This window comes from Pipistrellus hanaki (genome assembly GCF_964339955.1).
Source record: "Pipistrellus hanaki genome assembly, chromosome: 7".
NCBI lineage: Eukaryota > Metazoa > Chordata > Mammalia > Chiroptera > Vespertilionidae > Pipistrellus > Pipistrellus hanaki.
This window is the reverse complement of record NC_140509.1, coordinates 86,328,896-86,349,846: the sequence shown is the minus strand read 5'-3', so window position 1 is coordinate 86,349,846 and position 20,951 is coordinate 86,328,896. Positions and strand designations below refer to the sequence as shown.

Here is a 20,951-nt window from a genome sequence, read left to right as displayed (position 1 = left end):
CGGAGCACCTCCCGGGTAACCCTCCCCCAAACGAAGAGACTTTGGCAGTCATGCCAGAGCAACTTAAATCTGCTATCACATCAGATTACTGAAACACTAGGATTCTGCCAAAGAAGACGCCTGTGCTATAACATGCCCTTTCAGTACAACTGAGGAGCCAGAGGAGGACTTTGCACAGTTGTGGGGATTTTGCCAGCCTGACATATTTTGGGGTGCGTTCTTTTTTTCTTTTTTAAATTTATTTTGATTGATTTCAGAGAAGAAGGAAGAGGGAGAGAGAGATAAAAGCATCAATGATGAGAGCGAATCATTGATCGGCTGCCTGCTACATGCTCCCCACTTAGGATTGAGCCTGCAACCCAGGCTTGTGCCCTGAACCATGACATCCATGCCGGCTGTGTTTAGGATGAGTTCTTGAGGGAGGGGGAACAGTCCTAAATTTCATTTCCAGATGGTAGGTGGGTGGGTAGGTGGGTGGATGATAGATAGATAGATAGATAGATAGATAGATAGATAGATAGATAGAAGTTAGGGTAAGATTGCTAGGCTAAATACAAAACAGTGAAGTTCTTACTGGACTATAAAGCTTCTGCCCAGGTGAATAGGAACTCCTGGGATCTCCACCGGAAGTAAAGAACGCCTGCCCTACCAATGGTAACGGTTGCCATAGCACCGAAGAAACAACCGTGCTCTTTGGCCTAATTCCAAGTGTCAGCTGTTTCTCTGTTTTGAGAGTGAAGCTGCGGTAGTCCTATTTAATGTGCGTCCTGGGACAGAAAAGCATATTTTTCTCCTGCCAGCCATTAGTCTAAGTCTATTGTAGAGATAGAACTTTTTCCACTCTCAATAAAACAATTACGTTTTTTGCTAACACTCAATGGTTTATGACACCTTTGCACTCACCTTACTTGATTTTCACGGGGAACGTACTTATTGTCTTTGTTTGTACAGAACCGACAGGAAACACTGAGCTTCCCTTCAGGGCCCCGCTCACAGGGGGGAGGCTGAGGTGTGAACCAGGGTCTCTTGGTTCCACTTTTCGTCCTTTTAAGTCGGATCTAAGTGTTGGCGGGAAATTGCTTTGCTTTTGCCTGGTGCGTGACGTCAGCACGAGCCCTGGGCACGCTGATGAGCAGCCGCCTGACTGGAAGGCCTTTGTCGATGCCTCCATTTTGGTAGGAGAGCTGAGGGACAGTTTCCCAAATGGAAGGACGCTCTCCACAGCATGACATCGGATGTGGAAAATATTCTAGCTGACACAAAATACCTAGCAGCTATAGAAAAACCACTCTTGGTGCATCTGGAGTTGGTCAGAGAGAGACTACGATTTCACTGTGGCCAGAAGTAATATAATCTTTTTGTTTTTTCCAAGCACCGCTCTGTGGACTGGGCTTCCACCCTGCCCTCACACAGAACTGTCTGCAACACCCCAGTCCTGGCCATCAGCTCCTCGGGGATCAACATGTAATCAGTGGGCCCTTCAAACAGCTTCCCGAGTTAAAGGACATTCCGATCTTAGCATGTGAGACTCCAGGGCCACTGGGCAAGGCAGCAGACAAAGCAGAACGCCCACCCCTTCCCCCATCCCCGCCCCACACAGACACCGCCGCCCGCAGCCTGCTCCCTGGCTGTGCTAGAAGATGTAGCAATGGCTGCCCACCGCATACCACGCAGGTGTCTCTGAGGAGCAGCTGCTTCTCCGGCTGCTTGGATTTACAGGAATCGGTCCGAAGGGAGCGATCCGGTTGTAATGTGTTTTCACTCCGCTCTTTGGCAGTTGTGGCCCGTAACTACAAGTTATTGATGGGTTGATGATGTGATATATTCATGAATTATGTTCACAGTCCTTGGTGATTGGAGGGAATCAGTAATTCTTGGGAAGATGGAAATGAAACATTCCTCTCAGGAATAATATCTAGTTTGCACTGAATAATTAGCTTATCATTCTTCTCTTTCCTGAGAACTGGATGCAGGATTTGGGACCAGTGAAAACCCACGCCCCTCCTTAGTTACCCAGCGAGGTTACAGGAAGAGGCCTATTCATGGCGCACACTCTATAGACCTTTAGCTCAGTGGTCGGCAAACTCATTAGTCAACAGAGCCAAATATCAACAGGACAATGATTGAAATTTCTTTTGAGAGCCAAATTTTTTACACCTAAACTTCTTCTAACGCCACTTCTTCAAAATAGACTCGCCCAGGCCGTGGTATTTTATGGAAGAGTCACACTCAAGGGTCCAAAGAGCTACATGTGGCACATGAGTCGCAGTTTGCCGACCACTGCTTTAGCTAATGTAGTATTGAAAGGATCTGAGGATGGCAGGTGAAGAGGAGAGAGGATTCACACAGCCCACCTACCTGGACCTACTCAATATGTATCTGGTCCACTGACATTTCCATTCGACGGGTGAATCAGATTTCGACAAAGTGATTTCAACTAATCCCCTCTCTTCCCAAAGCCAATTTTAATGCCCCATTCTCATAGCACTTGTTTCTTTTTCCCTTGGTGTTACCTCAGAATGATTCTCCCCTTTCCTCTGTTAACCCAGAGGCATCCTACCACGTTGCCCTTGGCAAGGCCTTGACTGTACTTGGATGGCGTCCATTAACCCTGGAAGCTGGCTGCCAACCACGTCCAGGTCCTCAGTGTAACACTGTACCTCCTGACCTTCCCGCCCGGCAGCACGTGGTTCTGTCTGACATTAGCTCAACGGCGCCTGTTCCCTGAAATGAGGCGAGCCCATCTCAGAGGGCAGCCCACGTGGGGAATGGCTGCAGAGCCCACGGGTGGACCGCTGCATCCAGGCGTGAGCTCTGAGCTGCGAGCCGCCTGTCCTGCTGTCCTGCTGTCCTGCTGTCCTGCTGTCCTGCGGGTCACAGCAGGCGCTGGGAGGAGAAGTGCTTTTCCTGATGTGCCAGTGGCACCAGCACTCTCTGCCTTCCATGCGTCCTCTAATCACTCCCTGTTTCTAAGGCTCTTCTGTGTAAGTGGAAGTCACTGCAGGTCTCCGCTGTGAGCTGCCGAGTGACTTCCGTCTGCATGTGGGCCTCTAAGGCTGTGGCCCGGGGTCAGGCCGTTGGCGGAGTGAGCAGGTGGGAAGGAGCAGCTCCTGCCGCACTGGAGCGGCCGTCACCTCGGGGCCAGCAAAGGGCTGCAGGGAGCTGTGCCGGGGCAGCTTCTGGTGGCCGGACCCGGTGCCGGCTCGCGGCGGCCCTGTTAGACCCAGAGGGTCTGAGGAACCAGGCCGCGGGCAGAAGGAAATCCTGTTTCTAGAAGGCTGGGAATAATGTCTCAGCCCAGTGTGTAAGCGCCGCACTGGGCCCTCTGAGGCATCCAAGGAGAGCTAATCTTCCTGTTTTCACCTCATTAAAAGAGGATTTTCAGGAGCTTCGAATAGCTCTTTGAAGATATTTATAACTTCAATCAGCTCACCTATTTATCAGCATTAATTTTGAAACTTTCAGCTATCTTGCAACAAAGCGGGAGATCAATGGACTAAAAAGCATTTCCCCCTGGATTTTTTGTTTTCCATTTTAATAACTCATACCGCTAAGGGTCAGGTTTTACATGAGAGTCCACGCTGACCCTGTGGCTCTGTTCCGTGGCTCTCATGACAATGCTTGTCATTAATGAGGAGTCCGGGCAGCCCCCAGCCCCGTGCCCGCCCCGTGCGGTGAGCAGTGCAATGGGCTCCACCTAACCAAATATCCTGAAGGATTAGTTGGGCTCGAAGCAATTTAAATAGAACTATACCTCAGCTGTTTCCCAAAAGTTAGCGTGAGGCTTCCATGGAAATAGCCTGCGAGAGCCAGCCTTGACCGGAGCAGGCAGTGGGCACCTGGCTCACAGGGCACACACCTGGAGGAGCCCGGTCCTAAGTGTGCTGATGGCAAATGAGAAGAGGTGCTGCCATGCTGAGCCCCCCCTGTGTTCTTTTATTTTATTTTAAAAATGTATGTTTATTGATTTCAGAGAGGAAGAGAGAGAGAGAGAGAGAGAGAGAGAGAGAGAGAAACCTCAGTGATGAGAGAGAATCATGGATCGGCTGTCTCCTGCACGCCCCACACTGGGGATCGAGCCCACAACCCGGGCCTGTGCCCTGACCAGGAATCGAACCGTGACCTCCTGGTTCATAAGTCGATGCTCAACCCCTGAGCCCCGCCGGCCTGGCTTTGTTGTTTTAAACCCTCACAACAGCCTGCCGAGGGGAGAACAGCGTGTCCGCTCCCGAAGGCGAAAGGGCAGGGCCCGCGGGCGGGGCCGGGGCGCACAGCCGGCCCTGAGGTGTCTTTGGAGGAAGTGGCACACCCTCACCCGCAGTGTCGGGACCTTCGTCCATTGAAGCAGGAACCCTGGATGTTCACTCAGAGCTGTAAGGGCCGTGACTCCCTGCACCCCCCTCCCCTGCACCCACAAGAGCCCTTTTCTGGGTGAATGCGCACCCTGCACCCGCTGGCTCTGGACGTGGCTATTTATCTAGGCTGGTCCTTAAATTATGCCTCTCTCCCCAGTTTCGTCTGGGCATGGGGCGGGAGGTTATTGCCTTCAAAATGAAGAATGAAAACATAAATCGGCAGTAACAAGAACGACAGAGCCCGGCAGGCGGAGGCGCAGCTTTAATCACGGCTCTCTCGGAGGAGGCCAGCCAGGCATCCATTACAGCCCGCAGCGGGGAGACTGAGCCGGGCCCCTGCGGAGCTCCCTGGGAGGCCCCTGGGAGGCTCCTGGGTGGAGGGCGTGTGGTGGAGGCTATTGGCAATCGCCGAGCCTGGGTTACTCTGGGAGCGGAGGCTGCGGCCTGGTGACGCCAGGGCTGCGCGGGGGGCAGTGGGAGGGATGGCCCGTCGGGTGAGTCAGTGTCTGAGGGAATGACCGCTGCCCAGGCGGAGGACAGCAGGGTTCTGACAGGTGCTGGGGAGGCTCTGCTTCCGGCCCATCCAAGGCGCTCACAGATGCCCCAGCAGACTGGGGTCCAGTCCCGGAGGCCAGCGGGAGGGCAGCCGAGGGTACACGGCGGCTGCAGAAAGTGGATGCACCTGCGCTCAGCCGCCAGGACACAACCCCAGGCAGCTGAGCTCTGGGTCCGGGCCAGTGTGATGGAACTTCTGAGGCGAACGGGAAGTTTCCATCAGAGGCGGAATGACTTTTTTTAAGCATCCATTTGTCTTATTACACCAAAGGATTTGGGCCTGAGCTCATGGCTAAAACACATAAAAGAAAAATGAGAATGCTGCAGGTCATGCTGCTTTTCACAAACCGAAGCGAGTAACACTGTGTTGAACAGGGGCTTTCTTTCCTCCGGATGCTGTGATACTGCTCGTGCTTTCGGCAGAGTCTGGACCAAGAAGAGAGAATAAGGAAAGGGGGGGCGCGGTGAGGGGTCCTTACGCGGACCAAGTGGGAGAGGAAAGCTCAAGACCACGATGGGGGCAGTGCTCTGGCGGGACAGTTCCTACGGACACTTGGATGCATCCTGACCGTGAACTGCTCTCAACCTCCAACAGGGAAAAAACCTAGAGAGAGAAGCGGATAGACCACTTTGTGAGTTCCATCCGCAGGCTGCCCTGGCTCGGTATGACAAGCACGTAAGCTTATGGATTGGGGGGGAGCGGAGCTAACTGTCTGGGCTCCTTAGAGCTTCAGGCAGAGCTGGTTCGTGAACCTCAGCAGCGGACTCATCCAGAGCAAGTCCACACGGCGGATTGAACCCGTTCCTTCATTTTGTGTTGTTAAGACCTGCACTTGCACAGAATGCTCCGTGAGGACGGCTCAGGTCAGACAAGCGTGGGTGGGCTGTGCTCTGTGGCTCCTGTTCTGAGCCTGTAGAGTTTGCCTGGCCGACATGGCTCAGTGGTCGAATGTCGACCTATGAACCAGGAGGTCATGGTTCAGTTCCAGTCAAGGGCACACACCTGGGTTGCAGGCTCGATCGCCAGTAGGGGATGTGCAGGAGGCAGCCGATCCATGTTTCTGTGTCTCCTCTCTAAGGAAAGCAGTAAAACTATATTGTATAAAAAGAGAAAATCAGCCAAAACCGGTTTGGCTCAGTGGTAGAGCGTCAGTCTGCGGACTGAAAGGTCCCTGGTTCAATTCCGGTCAAGGGCATGTACGTTGGTTGCGGGCACATCCCCTACCGGGGATGTGCAAGAGGCAGTTGGTCGATGTTTCTAGCTCTCTATCCCTCTCTCTTCCTCTCTGTAAAAAATCAATAAAAATATATTTTTAAAAAAAGAGAAAATCATAAGGAAACTTTTTTTTTTTTTTAAGATGCTGTGGAGTCCTGCTCACCCTGGCTGAGCGGAGCCTCCCCGGCCCTCCCGGGCTGGGCTCAGCCTTGCACGGCGGGCACCCACTGCCGTGCCCTCAGGGGCACCCAGGGGACTTGGCTGGTCCACCAGCGGGGCTACAGAAACACAGCCATCGAAAAGCTCCTTGGTTATCTGGGGGAAAGTCATTTCTAGGAAGCTGAAGGCCTTAGGGGTGAGCACCGCGCTGGCTGCGACTTAATTACAAAGGATTCAGCGGACAGATGCTGACATGCCTCACCCGGGTATGTGTGTGCAGGAGACCGCCCCCCCACACTCAGCCATGCAGAGTGTTCACGGGGGTAAATCGCAGGAAGCAGATAGTTTGGAAATGTGAAGTGTTTCTCTAGATTGAAAACTTATAAGACAAAGAGGGGAATCTGCCGGCACAAGCTGCTCTGACTCTTGCACGGGAAGGGGCAGCCCTCGGGAGAGCTGGTCAGGAGGGAAAAAGGGTTTTCAGACCCAAACAAGTCAACGGGCGGGGGCCACGCTGGTGACTGGAGCCGGCGGACCCCTCCGGACCGGCTGTGGCGGACCCGCCCTGCTGCTCCGTGGGCGGCGGCCTCTGGGAGCCTGTGCTCAGCCCTGCGGGCGGGCGGCGCGCGGGCGCGGGAGGCTGCCCGGAGATGCTCATCAGGTGTCTTCTGATTCCCATTCCCTTCCGTCCTGTCCCGGGCTCTCAGAGCTCAGCGTGACGCTGAGAGGCCTGCCATGCGGTGTCCTGTAGCCACGCAGGCGGGAAAATGGTCTGAAAGGGGATCTCAGGATTCACCCACTCTGGCCACGCAGAGCCGACAGCTCGGAATCTGCTGTAGCCTGTAGCTGGGCTGGCCTGACCTCGGCCTGGCTGTTCCTCCCCAGCCCAGCCCCTCTGGAAAGCTGAGGAGCGGTCTCGTGTCATGGCGTGGGCTGTGGCCCGGGCACCGGCTGCAGTGCGCTCTCTCTTCTCAAGGGCTCCGGCCCAGGTGGCAGCACGGAGGTGGGGGGCTGGGTCTTCAGATCCCCGGGGTGTCGTAGTGGAGACCACGTTGGGGGCTCTCCGGCAGGAGGGAGCGAGTGAGCAGGCCCCAGTCCGGTCTCGAGGCGCTTGGCTCCTCTGTGCAGCTCGCTGACTGCTCCCCGCAAGGCTGGGGTCCAGGCGGGCCTCTGGGGGCGTTCCTTACCCATCCCCTTCTCCTGCCTTTTAAAATCGTCTAACCTTTCCCAGGTTATAAAACTCGAGGAACTGGATTTGTCCGTGTTGTTGGTAAAGGTTTTAACAGTAACGGCTCTGCCACCTTCATAAACTCACCTTACTCCACATTAAAATGTCACAGTTCCCTGATCTTCCCCTGTTCTGTCAGTTGTCATGGTGTTTCTATAGCTTTAACATGCTTCATCTGTCACATTTCTGATACCTGACCTTGAGGATATGTTTTAAGTGGTTATTATAGTGCTAACAACTCTGTGATATTCATCAACTTAAATACCACGTACATCGAGGCACTGAAGTTACGAAAAGATGTCAGAAAAGGGTAGTTTGTCATCAGTGATTTCCAGAGTGGACAGGCAGATATCTGCTGGAAACCGGAAGCCAAATATTAATCTCTAAGACTGAGGATTATTAAATATATTGCTAATAACTGATAAAAATAGGAACTTGAATCTTTTTTTTTTTTTTTTTTTTTTTTTTTTTTTTCCAAATCAATCTTTATTGTTCATATTATTACAAAGGTTCCTCATTTCTTCCCCCCTCCACCAGGTTCCCACCCCACCCTCCGCCCCCTCCCCATCCCCCATTGTCCTCATCCATAGGTGCACAGTTTATGTTCAGTCTCTTCCTCCCTCCCTTTCCCCGATAGTAAATCCCTTTTCAGATAGTAAATCTGTTACTTAGCATTATCTCATATCAATAATACCTCCACATGCCCAATGATACATTTTACACAAAAGACATTTCCAAATAGGTCAACCAGCCTCATCCAGGCCCCACCCAAGGCACTCACAGATCAACACCACAGCCCTATACTAACTCAACACATCCAGATCTAAGCCTTCATCACTTGATTCAGCAGACCCTCAAGTTCCCGCAAAAGTTTCCAGCCATGTCTGAGAGGCAGCCGTGGGCAGGTACAGGCGAGGAGCGAGCTGTTTCGGGCCTGGCTGCTCCGGGCCTGGCCTCTGTTGCTCTGGTTCGTTCCACAACCAGCTGCTCCGGGTCTGGTCACTGCCGCTCCCGACCTAGTTGCTCTGGACTTGGCTGTTGCTGCTACAGGCCTGGCCGCACCCAACCCGGCTGCTCTGGGACCGGTTGCTCCGGTCCCGGCCGCTCCGGGCCTGGCCGCTCCCAGCCTGACAGCCGCTGCTCCGGGCCTGGCTGCTCCCAGCCTGGCAGCCATTGCTCCTGGGCTGGCCGCACCAGACCCGGCTGCTCCGGGCCTGGCCGCTCCCAGCCTGGCAGCCGCTGCTCCTGGCCTGGCCGCACCAGACCCGGCTGCTCCGGGCCTGGCCGCTCCCAGCCTGGCAGCTGCTGCTCCAGGCCTGGCCGCACCAGACCCGGCTGCTCCGGGCCTGGCCGCTCCCAGCCTGGTCGCCGCTGCTCCGGGCCTGGCCGCACCAGACCCGGCTGCTCCGGGCCTGGCCACTCCCAGCCTGGCAGCCGCTTCTCCAGGCCTGGCCACTCCCAGCCTGGCAGCCACTGCTCCGGGCCTGGCCGCACCAGACCCGGCTGCTCTGGGCCTGGCCGCTCCCAGCCTGGCAGCCGCTGCTCCGGGCCTGGCCGCACCAGACCCGGCTGCTCCGGGCCTGGCCGCTCCCAGCCTGGCAGCCACTGCTCCTGGCCTGGCCGCACCAGACCCGGCTGCTCCGGGCCTGGCCGCTCCCAGCCTGGCAGCCGCTGCTCCTGGCCTGGCCGCACCAGACCCGGCTGCTCCGGGCCTGGCCGCTCCCAGCCTGGCAGCTGCTGCTCCGGGCCTGGCCGCTCCCAGCCTGGCAGCCGCTGCTCCGGGCCTGGCCGCACCAGACCCGGCTGCTCCGGGCCTGGCCGCTCCCAGCCTGGCAGCCGCTGCTCCGGGCCTGGCCGCACCAGACCCGGCTGCTCCGGGCCTGGCCGCTCCCAGCCTGGCAGCTGCTGCTCCGGGCCTGGCCGCTCCCAGCCTGGCAGCCGCTGCTCCGGGCCTGGCCACACCAGACCCGGCTGCTCCGGACCTGGCTGCTCCCAGCCTGGCAGCTGCTGCTCCGGGCCTGGCCACACCAGACCCAGCTGCTCCGGGCCTGGCCGCTCCCAGCCTGGCCGCCGCTGCTCCGGGCCTGGCCGCACCCGACCCGGCTGCTCCGAGCCTGGCCGCTCCCAGCCTGGATTCTTCGTGGTTGTCTACTGCTGTTCTGGGCCTGGCTGCTCCCAACCCGGCTGCTCTGGGCCGGGCTTCTCCGGGCCCAGCCACTCCGTGTCTGGGTGTTCCTGGACTGGCCACCCTGGGCGTGGCCGCCTCTGCCTCAGGCCTGGCTGCCACTGCCCCAGGTCTGGCTGCTCCAGTGCTGGCCGTTGATGCTCTTGTTCTGGCTGCTGCTGTTCTGGGGCCTGGCCACTGCTGCTCCGGGCCCAGCTGCCACTGCCTTGTGCCTGGCCACTCTAGGCCTGGTCGCCGCTGTTCCAACATTCTGTCTCTTTTTTCTCTTCTTTTTTTTTTTCTTTTTTTAAAAAAAACAACAAAACGCATTTATGTTGCAATGTTGGCTGGTGCGTTGAGTTCTGACTTAGTCTTTGATTTTTCAAGATCTTCTTTGTATTCTTTCTTAAGTAATTTTACTATCATTTGCTCTCACTTGATTTCTTCACATTGAGAACTTCTTTGGTTTCTTCCTCCTTGTCCTGGGAGCTCAGCAGGTTGGCCTGTGGCACCCCTTTGTTCTCCGCGGGCTCCCGCGCTGCTCCAGCCTGTTGCCGGGGTCGGCGCCGCCCAGGAAGCAGCCCCCATCCTTGGCTCCATTGCCAGCGCTCAGCAGTCGAAGGCTCAGGGGCACCCCCCCCACTGGGGGCCCCGTCGCCCGGCTCCTTGCTGGCGCCCGGCTGGCCGGTGTCCGGCAGGGGCTCCTGCTCCTTGTGGCGTTCCTCCAGTCTGGAGCTTTCTTTCTCCCTCCCACTAGGGGAGTCCAGGATCAGAGTCAACAGACTGTCCTCTGCGCACAGTGTGCGCAACTCCGGGGGCTCGGCCTTTCGCCGCGCTCCCAGGACTCCACCTCACAGCCCCGTCTCCCCCTGCCCGAGCCTGGGTCCCCAGGGACTGGCCCAGACCTGGAGTTCGGGGAGGTCTGGACTGAGGCTCAGAGCTGCCGCCGGAGGCTTTGTTTCTTCCGGCTAGGGTAATCCAGCATCAGAGTCAACATTCAGTCCTCTGCGCGCCATGTGCGCGCGACTCCGGGGGGCCCCGCATTTCGCCGTCCCCCGGGATTGTCTCCCCCTGCCGGAGCCTGGGTCCCCAGGGTCTGGCACATAACTTGGGGCTCAGCGCTGCCGGTTCGGGGGTTCAGCCCAGGCTGGGGGTTCTATTTCCTTCCTGCTAGGGAACGCCAGGCAGCACCCAGCCCTCTCCTCCTCTCCGGCTGCGACCTCTCCGCGCGCGCGTGCGTGCGAGCGCGCAGCATGTCTCCGTACCTTAGGCTTTTTTTCAGCTCCTCTGATTTTCCTTCTGGTTTTCTCCCTCCTTCCTATTGTAGAGTTTTCAGTCAGTCGACTACCTGTAGCTCTGGGCAATGTCCACTCTACATTTTAGTTGTATTCCTTTGAAATTGTTGTGAGCTGCTGCGGCTAGGTGTATACCCGAGCAGCCATCTTGGATCCTCCCTCGGAACTTGAATCTTTATTGTGCTTTTCATTTTACAAGTATTGCCACCCATAATATTAGTGAAGATGGCTGAACAAATGACCATTCAATATGTCTTTTTTTGTAAATTAGTAGAACAAATGGAGCTTCATAAGACTTCAGGATCTTTTCTCATTTATATTCTGTTTTAAATAAACCATATGCATTTGGGAGTCTAAATATTTTCACTCCTAATGATCAAAAATAGCTTACCCAGCCAGCAGTAAGTTAAGGATTAGAGAAGTATTTAGTAACTTTAGAGACCTAGAGATCTAGCCTGGTTGTTCCTTCAGTGGTAAGTGCTTTTGCGGCAAGTTAGCTCTTTGAGGCCCGCCAGGGGCTTCCTCCTTGCCAGAGGCGCGTGCTCACTGACTGACTGCCCGGCTCTGACTCCGATGGCGTGTTGCTAGGCGGCACGTGTCCTGGTGGAGAGTCCAGAGAGAGGCACAGCCCCGTCCCGGCCTGGGTGCCGCCCGCCTGCGGCTCTGTCTTCCCCGTGTGACCCTGGGTTGAAACAGCTTCATCAAAAACCCAGCAACCCGGGAGGCTCTCGCATCCTGAGAGATGGCTGTCCATCCCTGTGGATCGATAGGAAGAAGAGAAGTCTAGAGCCTTCAAACTGCTCAGAGGGTGAAGCTGGACTCAGGAGCATGGTCTCTGCGTCCCCACAGCCCCCAACTCTGTCCCTCACAGCCGCGGCAGCAGAGGGCACTCCATGTCCCCGGCAGCAGGCCGCGCACTCGGCTCAGTGGGGCCGTGGACAGAAGAAATGCCTCTCGCTGTTTCGAGCATAAAACTAGCTCCCAGATCACTGTGCTGCAGCCTCGGGGGACATTCACCCGTGAATGTGTCCAGGGCTCCCGGAAGCAGCCAACGCCTGCCCGTTTGGTTCTGGGTCGATCCCTGACGCCACACCTCTGCTTCTTCCCAGCAGGTCGTCCGGCCTACAACAGCTTCTACGTCTACTGCAAGGGCCCCTGCCAGCGGGTGCAGCCGGGGAAGCTCCGGGTGCGGTGCGGCACCTGCCAGCAGGCCACGCTCACCTTGGCCCAGGTAAGGCCCGAGCGCCGGCAGAGGGAGTGTGGTGTGAAGTTGTCGTGGGAGTTTCTAATCAGCCGTCGCCGCGTCCCACCCCACAGCCTCCGTGTGATGGCCATGGTCAGGGTGCCTGACGGCTCAGTTAAAGCTGCAGGACTCGGAAGGTCCGGGAGCCCGCGGGGCCTGGGTCTTTGTGCAGGCCTGCAGGCAGGAGAGGGACGGCCTTTCCCAGGAGGGCAGACTTGGGGTGCCTTCTTCACCTTCCGAAGGTGCTGGGAAGGGTTCGGGGCCTGGGTCTGTGTGGGGTCACAGGCTTGTGTACACATGTCAACATTCAAGGGGCGCCCTACGCCCGTGCGCTGAAGGGCGCTGAGTGTGAGGGGTGGGCGGGAAGGGAGCGGTGGCTGAGGGAAGGCGACCGGTGCCTTTGGTACGGGGCCGCAGCCCAGCGTCTGCTGTGGCCTCGCCGGCTTCTGTGCCGCCCAAGGCTGAGGATGTGACGTCTTTACGTGGTTGGGAAACAGCAGAAGGAGAACATCGCGTGACCCGGGACCTTTAGGTGAAGCTGGCACTCAGCAGCACAGTGAAATCCTGTTGGGCCATGGCCAGTAGTTTGTCGGTGTTTCAGGCCAATACCTGGCAGCCACACAGGCAGACCAGTGTGTGAGTGATCCAGGTTTGCCCTTACCCCCTCACACCCGGAGGGGACCTTCCGGGCTGTCCCTGGAGAGGCTTCTGTCCTAAAGCCCCTCAGCGTTCTCCACCCGACACCCCTGCCTTCCCAGTGCAGCCAACAGCCCAGCTGGTCGGTCCGGCACAGCCCCGACCCTGCACACGGGCTATGACTGTTACCTCCTACTGTTCCCAGTACAAAGGCAATAACCAACCATTACTGAACTCCAAGCTTAATCCTTTCCATGGGTTATCTCCGTTAATTACGTGCAAACACTCTGAGGTCAGCACTGTTAGCAAATCCCATTAGATTGGGGAGGAAAGGAGGCTTAAGGAGATTAGGTAAACAAGGCCGCTAAGTGGTGGCCCGGGATTTGAACCAGCTGTGTGACCTCGGCCTGGAGGTTAAAGTTCCCCTTCACCACACAGATGGAGCTGTTACACGAGGTCACCTGTCAGTGCCCCGCGACCACAGGTGAGCGAAGGGCTAAGTCAGGTGCGGGCAGTGGGCAGGAGGCTGGCCCGGACAGGAGTCAGCCCCCAGGTGTCAGCAATTGGGGGTGGGGGTGGGGGTCCTCGGTGTGGCCAATCTTCAGTTAACAAGGAGGAACCATAAACATGCAATCTTTCCTGGAAAAGTGTGCTCCCCGGGGAAATAAAGCACCGCCAAGGAAAAGCACCGCAGCATCTGCCTAAATGCCCACACCTGCGTGCAGGGTCACGTGATGGTGGGTTCGGCCGCAGCAGCTCCCGTCTCGGTGAGTCTCGCGGGGGCGGTGTGGGGTGAGCTCTCCCAGGGGCTCCAGGCCCCTTCATCACCTTCCCCACCCCCAGCAGCTGAGGAACTCGGGGGTGGGGCCCGGGGAAGGAGGGCTTAGGGAGCAGGTTGAGTTCTTGTTGTGCCGATTAGTGGATACGTGAAGAGTACTGAGAACGCCAGCCGGAACATGAATCTTACAAATGTAAACTGCCGTGTTATTGTTTTCACATATATTACTATAAATGCGCTTACGCACACACACGCACACACATACACACACACACACATCTATTGTACTTTTCCTGAAAATCAATACAGGCTTGGCTAATTCCTTTTGAAGAAGCGAATGCACCCCACCCCAGCCATGTATTTTTCTCTAATTCTCATGACAGACCTGCACAGTAGCTCTTGTCACCCCCTGGTGTGAACAGAGGGTCAATGGCCACCCAAGTCAGGTGTGGGCACCAGGATGGAGCAGTCCTGTCGGTGATTCCCGGGAGCCCGCCTTTCCTAGCAAAGACCTGGCCGCACAGATCTACTGGTCAGTGTCCCATGGTCCAGCTAAGAGATCCTTCAAAAGTTCTCCTGGAAAGATGTGCTGGAGGATTTTTAAAAATGGCCGTCTTCAAACACTACTCCAGGATGGCCTAGCCCAGGTGTGCAGTACGGTGTTTGCATGCCGCCCCCTGGCACTCAGCCTCCGTCAGCGACAATGGGGACACTCCTTGGGGCCCTCGGATGCCGTCTCTGGGGTGTGGCCACCAGCCCACTGCTGTGGGCCCGCCCAGCGACCATGTGCAGGGCTGAGCCGCCCGGAGGAGGGGTTCTATGTGGACACGAGACAGTGTCCGTCTCCTTTTCCAGAGATTTGCAAAGACCTGCAACCCACATGGTCTCCTCTGGCCAAGAAAAGGAGAGAGAACTCGGACCGGGTGTGGCTGGCGAATGTGATGGCAGAGGGGTTTATCTGGGCCTCTTTCCATTCGTTTATGTGATGCGTCACATTATTGGTTTGCGAATATTGTGCCAGCCTTGCATCCCTGGGATAAATCCCTCTTGGTCATGGTGTAGGATCTTTTTAACATATTGCTGGATGCGATTTGCTAATATATTGTTGAGGATTTTAGCATCTGTATTCATCAGGGATATCGGCCTGTAATTCTCTTTGTTTGTGGTATTTGTATCTGGTTTTGGAATTGGGCTAATGCTGGCCTCAGAAAAAGTTTGGAAGTGTTCCTTCCTCTTAGATTTTCTGGAAGAGTTTGAGCAGTCGAGGTGTCAGTTCTCCTTTGAATGTTTGGTAAAACTCCGCTGTGAAGCCGTCTGGAGCCGGGGTCCTGTTTGCTGGGGTTTTCTGATCACGGCTTCTATTTCATCAGTTGTGCTGGCCTAGTCAGCTTTCCTGATTCCTCCGGGTTCATTTAGGAGACTGTATGTTTCTAGGCACTTGTCCATTTCACCCACATTGTCCAGCCTGTCGGCCTACAGTCATGCACATCTGGATGCCATTGGGCAGGGGTCCTCAAACTTTTTAAAGTGGGGGCCAGATCACGGTCCCTCAGAGAGCTGGAGGGCCGGACTATATGAACTACTAATTCCTACTGTAACACCTTGGCTGCGCTCACTGCCCAAAAAACCTGGCGGGCAGGATCAGACTCCCCTGGGGGCTGCATGTGGCCCACGGGCCGTAGTTTGAAGACCCCTGCCATAGGGGCTTTTCCTACACCAGGAGACACACTTGAACCTACTCATCCCCCTGGGTTATTTTTAAAAACAGAATCTTACGTTTTCTGCTGGAGAAGTAAGTCAGCAACGAGCCGCAGGCTCTCCTGAGTTCTAACAGTGGTCTCCTCATGCTGGGGGGTGGTTTTGAACTTACCCATAATTCCAGCATCTTCTCACCACTCCTCACTATTTGAGCTGCCTCTCACACGTGACGCGGGAGGTGGCTGTGTCCGCCTGCTTCCTCTGGACTGAACATCGTCAACGCAGAGGAGCAGCCGCTGCCGCCGCGGTGCGAACTGCTGTCTGAGGTTCGGCCTAGCCTGGAGGACACCTTGGTCCGCTTGGTTTTCTTCTTTGTCCAAATCAAATTATCTTTTTTATTTCATGCTCACCTTGACTAGGGTTTCCATTAATCAATAGGGCCTTTAGAAAAATGAACACTCACTCAAAAATAGCGAGCAGCGGCTGATTGGAAAACCGTGGTCGGCATCCAATTCCCTCGCCCGTCCGAGGTTGCCCACCTCGGGTCAGCACAGAAACGATGCAGCCCGAACATGAGAGGGCGCATTGCCCGTGCACACGGGTGTCCAGTCGCGCTCGGGACCGATAAGTGGATGATGGAGAGCATCTGCCATCGCCGCCTTCCTTGCCAGTGTGGACAAGCAAGCATCGCCTGGCCGGGTCCTCAGAGCCCTTGGACTTTCCATACCCCAGCTAAGTGGGCAGAAAAGGCAGGCTTTCCAAGCTCTGGAGACCATCACTGCTGTTAGAAAAGGATTAGAATTGAAGAGGAATGCCCACTGAAAACAGAAACAGTGCCCCGAGACTTACAGATGCTCGTCCTTTGCCCTTCCCCTGGGACCAGAGTGGCAGTGGTTCCTCCTGCCCTCTGGCCTGGCCTGGGGAGGAGCGAGCCCTGGAGAGGAAGCAGGATGTACAGATGGATGTGGCTCTCAGTTCCGCCCTCCGTCATCCGGCACTGAGCTGTGCCACCAGGAGACACGGGGGACGTTACACGGTCTCCTGGCTGGTGCCGTTCCGGAGAAGCTCAGGCGATGGAGGAGTCTGCCTGGGAACCTTTCTAGGGGGTCCCTCTCCGCCACTGCAGGCGTCCGCCCGCTGAGGCTGCCTGTCCTCTCCGGGGTCTCAGGCCTGGAGCCCCGAGGCGCTGCCCACAGCCTGGTGGCCGGCGCCTCCTGTAGGAAATGAAGCTTCCATAACAGGAAGAAGCGGCGGCTTTTCTAGCGGGACACAGGCTGACAGTGCAGCGAGGGCCTCATGGCCGAGCCCGGTGGACTGTGACAGTGATGGGAACAGGATGCGCAGAAGTGAGCCAGGACACTCGCACACAGCGCTCTGCTGGGATCCTGGGCCCCGGACCGCTTGGAGAGAGTGGCCGCCCTGGGCCTGGGCCTCTAGGTGCTTGAATTCTGGTTCTCAGACTAATTAGCTGGATGACTTTGTCTCAATTTATTTCTCTCGTTGGTGTTGTTAATATATATTTTTATTGATTTCAGAGAGGTAGGAAGAGAAAGAGAGAGAGAGAGAGAGAGAGAGAGAGAGAGAGAGTCATTGAGCAGCTGCCTCCCACACGCCCCGCACTGGGGATAGAGCTCACAACCTGGGCATGTGCCCTGACTGGCAATCGAGCTGTGACACTCAACCACTGAGCCACGCTGGCCAGGCAACTTGTCTAAATTTCCTCGTCATAAACCGGAAGTAAGATTCCATTGACGTTACAGCAGAGGCTCAAGGACTAACTTCTTTTTTTTTTTTTTTTTTTTTTTTCAGGACACTCAGTTTATTCTTTAGCCAGAATAACCTGGATACATGTCTTATGATACATTTTGGCTCTTGACTTTCCAATGTCTTTCCGTTGCCTACAAAATACAGCAAGTATGCCCTAGACTAGACTCCAAGTTCTGTATGTTCCAATTTCTGCTCTAATTGGTACTTATTTTCTGAGCCCCCATTCTGTTGTTATCTAACCTTAACCCTAACTCTAATCCTGACCTTGACTCTTCCTATTTGAATTTTTTGGAACCTAGAACAAATATGTCTAATGTACCTACAGAGCACTCCTATGCTGGGAGCAAATTCCAGCATGAAGGACTAACTTCTTAAAGCAGGCACGTGAGACGTGGTGGAAGCTGGTAGGTCTCACTGCCATTCGCCCAGACCGAGAGTCTCCTACGCTCCTGCAGCACCGGGCTGCTGACCTCTCACCTCTAGGGCTCTTCCCGGCTCAGCTACACACTGGTAGTCCCTCAGCACAAACACCAGGGACCTACCTATCACCATTAACATCTTTCTGTGTGCAGTCAGCCTATTAGTCTTTTTTAAAAAATTGAATTTATTGGGGTGACGTTGGTTCACAGAATCATACAAGTTTCAAGAGTACAACTCAGTGAAACATCACCCGCACACCTATCGTGTGCCCGTTGCCCCAAGCAAAGCCTCCTATCCCCACACCCGCTGTGCCCACCCACACCTGTCCTCGCCCTGCCCCTCAGCTGTGCCCTCTGTGGCCTGTGTCTGTGTCACAGAGAGCTGGCTGCAGCCAGGAACGGGGTGCTGCCCCGCCGTCACGGTAATCGCTTTATCTGGAAAAGAGCTCTTTGGCCACTGTAATGAGAGACTCTGCCCCGGAATAGCATCAACGCTAACAGGTTCCGATGAGGAATGGTGCGAGAAATCGAGGGAGCTGGAAAGTGCCCGGCGTGATAGATTTTAGTGAAAACCAGGTTATAGATTAGGGACAATTTATGGGAGGAAAAGTATTAAGAAATGTAGCCTCCATGTATAATCATTCCTAAACTTAATGTTTGTTAGAGATTAATTGTCGGTCAGGAGCCTCCTTGCTTCTCTTACTATCAACCCCACTCTGAGCTCTGCCCCCGGGCCCGGCCTGAGCTGCGCACTGAGCCCGCATCTGCCTCCTCCTTCCCATGCAGCGCTGGGCTGCCGGTGCTCCTGAGGGTGGGCTGATGGGAGAGCCCGGCCCCGTATCTAACGCTGTGATGTGTCTTTCCCTGCAAAGGCCCCCGGTGTCCCCGTGGCCCGTGTCCCCGTGGCCAGGGTGTCGCTGGCCTGCGACGTGTTGGTTTGAGCCCCGTGCTGGGCACACGGCAGCCCTGCCCCCTCCAAGCGGAGCCCGGTCAGTCTGTGCCTGACAACCACAGGGGCGCTGCCCGCGGCCAGACAGCGCGCACAGGGAGCCCACCTGCGGGTGTTAGCTAGTTCACAGGTGATCTGGTGCTTCCACACCCTCGTGCCTTCCCCTGGGGACCTCACGCTCCCCGCACGGATGCACTGAGGCCGGAGGGATGGAGAGGTTTGCTGGTGCCATCTGGCCCACAGAGAAGGGACCCAAGTCCTATCCCATGGTCTCGCTCATTTTCTTACCGGGGAGGGGGAGGAGTGCGGGGTTAGACCCGCTCTGCCGCATTCCCTGCGGAGTCCCAGGGACTGGCCTCCGTTCTCCGCAGGCAGATGGGGACCAGGCAGCGGCTGGGAGAGGGACACGATGTTTCCTGCGGTGAAGAGGAAACAGAAGGTCTTGGGGAACTTGAAGAACAGGGAATCAGGACAATCCAGGACCCTGAACTTGACCCCTCTCCTGCAGGCGTGGCCTGCCTCCTGTTTTCCTGTCAGTGAGCGGCTTTCACAAGCACTTGAAGGGCGTTCATGTCAGTTTGGAGCAGTGCACGCGGCCCTGGATTTGCTCCTTTCCTTTGGAAATTATGATTCTGAAGGAGAGTGAGTTTGTACAAACACTGGTTTCTCTTTTTGATGCTGGCCTGTCATTTATTGGAAAAAAACCTGCAAATGTATCGGTTACAATTTGAAATTTAGTCAACATTTGCTTTGAAATGTCTGTGTATCGTATTGAACTTTGGAAATTCCAGTGAGTTTAGAAAGAAATCTATACGATTGGAGAATGGTGTGTAGTTTAGGTGAGTTATGGCTAAATAATATCACAAATCCGGGAGAATGTCAATGATGTGCTGGGAAAAGCCCTCTCCGCTGTGAGAAGAGGCGTTACTGCGGTTAGCGAACGGAGGCCGAGGTGGGCGGCGTGTCCTCTTGTTTATTACGTTTGATGTATAACAGTTTTGAAATAAATGCCTCATCTCGGAGCCTGAAATCGGCGCTGTTACCAAGGGGGGAAAATTGGTTTGTTGTACGTGTCTCAAAGATCTGCAGGCTGGTACCGCTTAATGCTGCCCATTCTACCTGAAGCATGCCAATTTCTAAAATCTTCCATTTTTACTTATTTTTTTATTGCTTTCAGGGAGGTAAAGGAGAGGGAGGGAGAGAGAGAGAAACATCAATGATGAGAGAGAATCATGGATCGGCTGCCTCCTGCACGCCCCACACTGGGGATCCAGCGGCCACCTGGGCACGTGTCCTGATCTGGAATCGAACTCTGACCTCCTGGTTTACAGGTCAGCCCTCAGCCAGAGCCATGCCGGCCGGGCGGGCTGCTTTCTGAAACCCTAAAGCACGTGTGTGGTGTGCGCCTTCAGCGTCAGCGGGGGTCGGGAAGGAAGGAAATGGGAGTTGGGGAGCGGGCGACAGGGAGAGTTGGGCAGAGCCAGTGTGAGGGCGAAGGGGTAGGCGTTTGTTGCATCATCGATGGTGAGCTCTTGGGAACGCTCCTGCTATGCAGTCCATGCGATTCTGTTTGTCGAACGCCGGGCTGATGGACCGAAGGGACTAGTGTGTGCTGGGGGAAGCGCGGGCTCATGGCAGGAAGGCCCTCGGGCCGCTCCGTGCTAAGGCAGCCAGAGCCCTCCATGGAGGAGTCCCATCATCCTGGGCATCTAATCCCCGCCGCCCTCCGGCCGGGGCAGCTGGTCTGTGTGCGGGGAGGTTCAGATGTTAGACAAGGATCCCTTTAGGGTAGCCCCAGGCCTGCAGTCGGTATTTCTGAGCCTGGAGGACACAGCACCGTGATGTCTGGAGAAGATGGGCTTGTAAACACCGCAGTGGATAAGGACGCGTTTGCTGCGAGTGGGACCAGCTGTGTGTGAAATGAACAGGACAAAGAACAAGGTGTGAACGCCTGGCCGGGCAGAGCAGCGCAGAGCTGCCTCGGACAGGCTGTGGGTGCGGAGGGGCGGGCGCTGGCCACAGCGGGGTGAGGGGGACAGGACTGTGGCAGAGCGGCTGTCCCGGGCCCGGCGCCTCTGCCTTCGCTCTGGTTCTCGCCGGTAGCAGGTCGCACAACTGGGCCCGTGAACTCTGCCTTCTGGACACATCAGCCCGCGTGGCGGGGCCGCCAGGAGATGGAGGGTGCGAGCCCCTTCTAGACCATTCTTTTGTTTAAATGATTTCTAAAGGAGCGCCTCCGCCGACCCCAGGACGCCGGCCTGTGTGTCACTTGTCGTACGAAGCGTTCTCTCTCTCTCTCCTCTCCGCTCCTGGTCCCCCTGGGCCGGTCACCGCTCACTCGGCACTTACCTGGGCCACAGCAGAGCGGCCTGTCACACGGAGGAGAAGCCGTAATTGTTAGGAAAATGCTCTAGGGCTTTATGGCCGCTTACACATCGCCTTGGATTAATGAGCAATAATGATGAATGGCTTTCTTTATGGGGAAGTGT

The 20,951-nt window shown here is 55.8% G+C and overlaps 1 protein-coding gene across 2 annotated transcripts in view; it reads left to right on the top strand.

Moving 5' to 3' along the window:
• PRKN (parkin RBR E3 ubiquitin protein ligase) overlaps nt 1–20,951 on the top strand; it is a 353,591-nt gene that overhangs the window by 184,220 nt on the left and 148,420 nt on the right. Inside the window, exon 4 of one of the 2 annotated variants that reach the window (XM_084890914.1) lies at nt 12,085–12,203. In XM_084890914.1, coding sequence (XP_084747040.1) covers nt 12,085–12,203 — 119 coding nt within the window. Of the gene's footprint in view, nt 1–12,081; nt 12,204–20,951 lie in introns of both variants that reach the window. The other variant, XM_084890913.1, reaches the window with a different exon arrangement.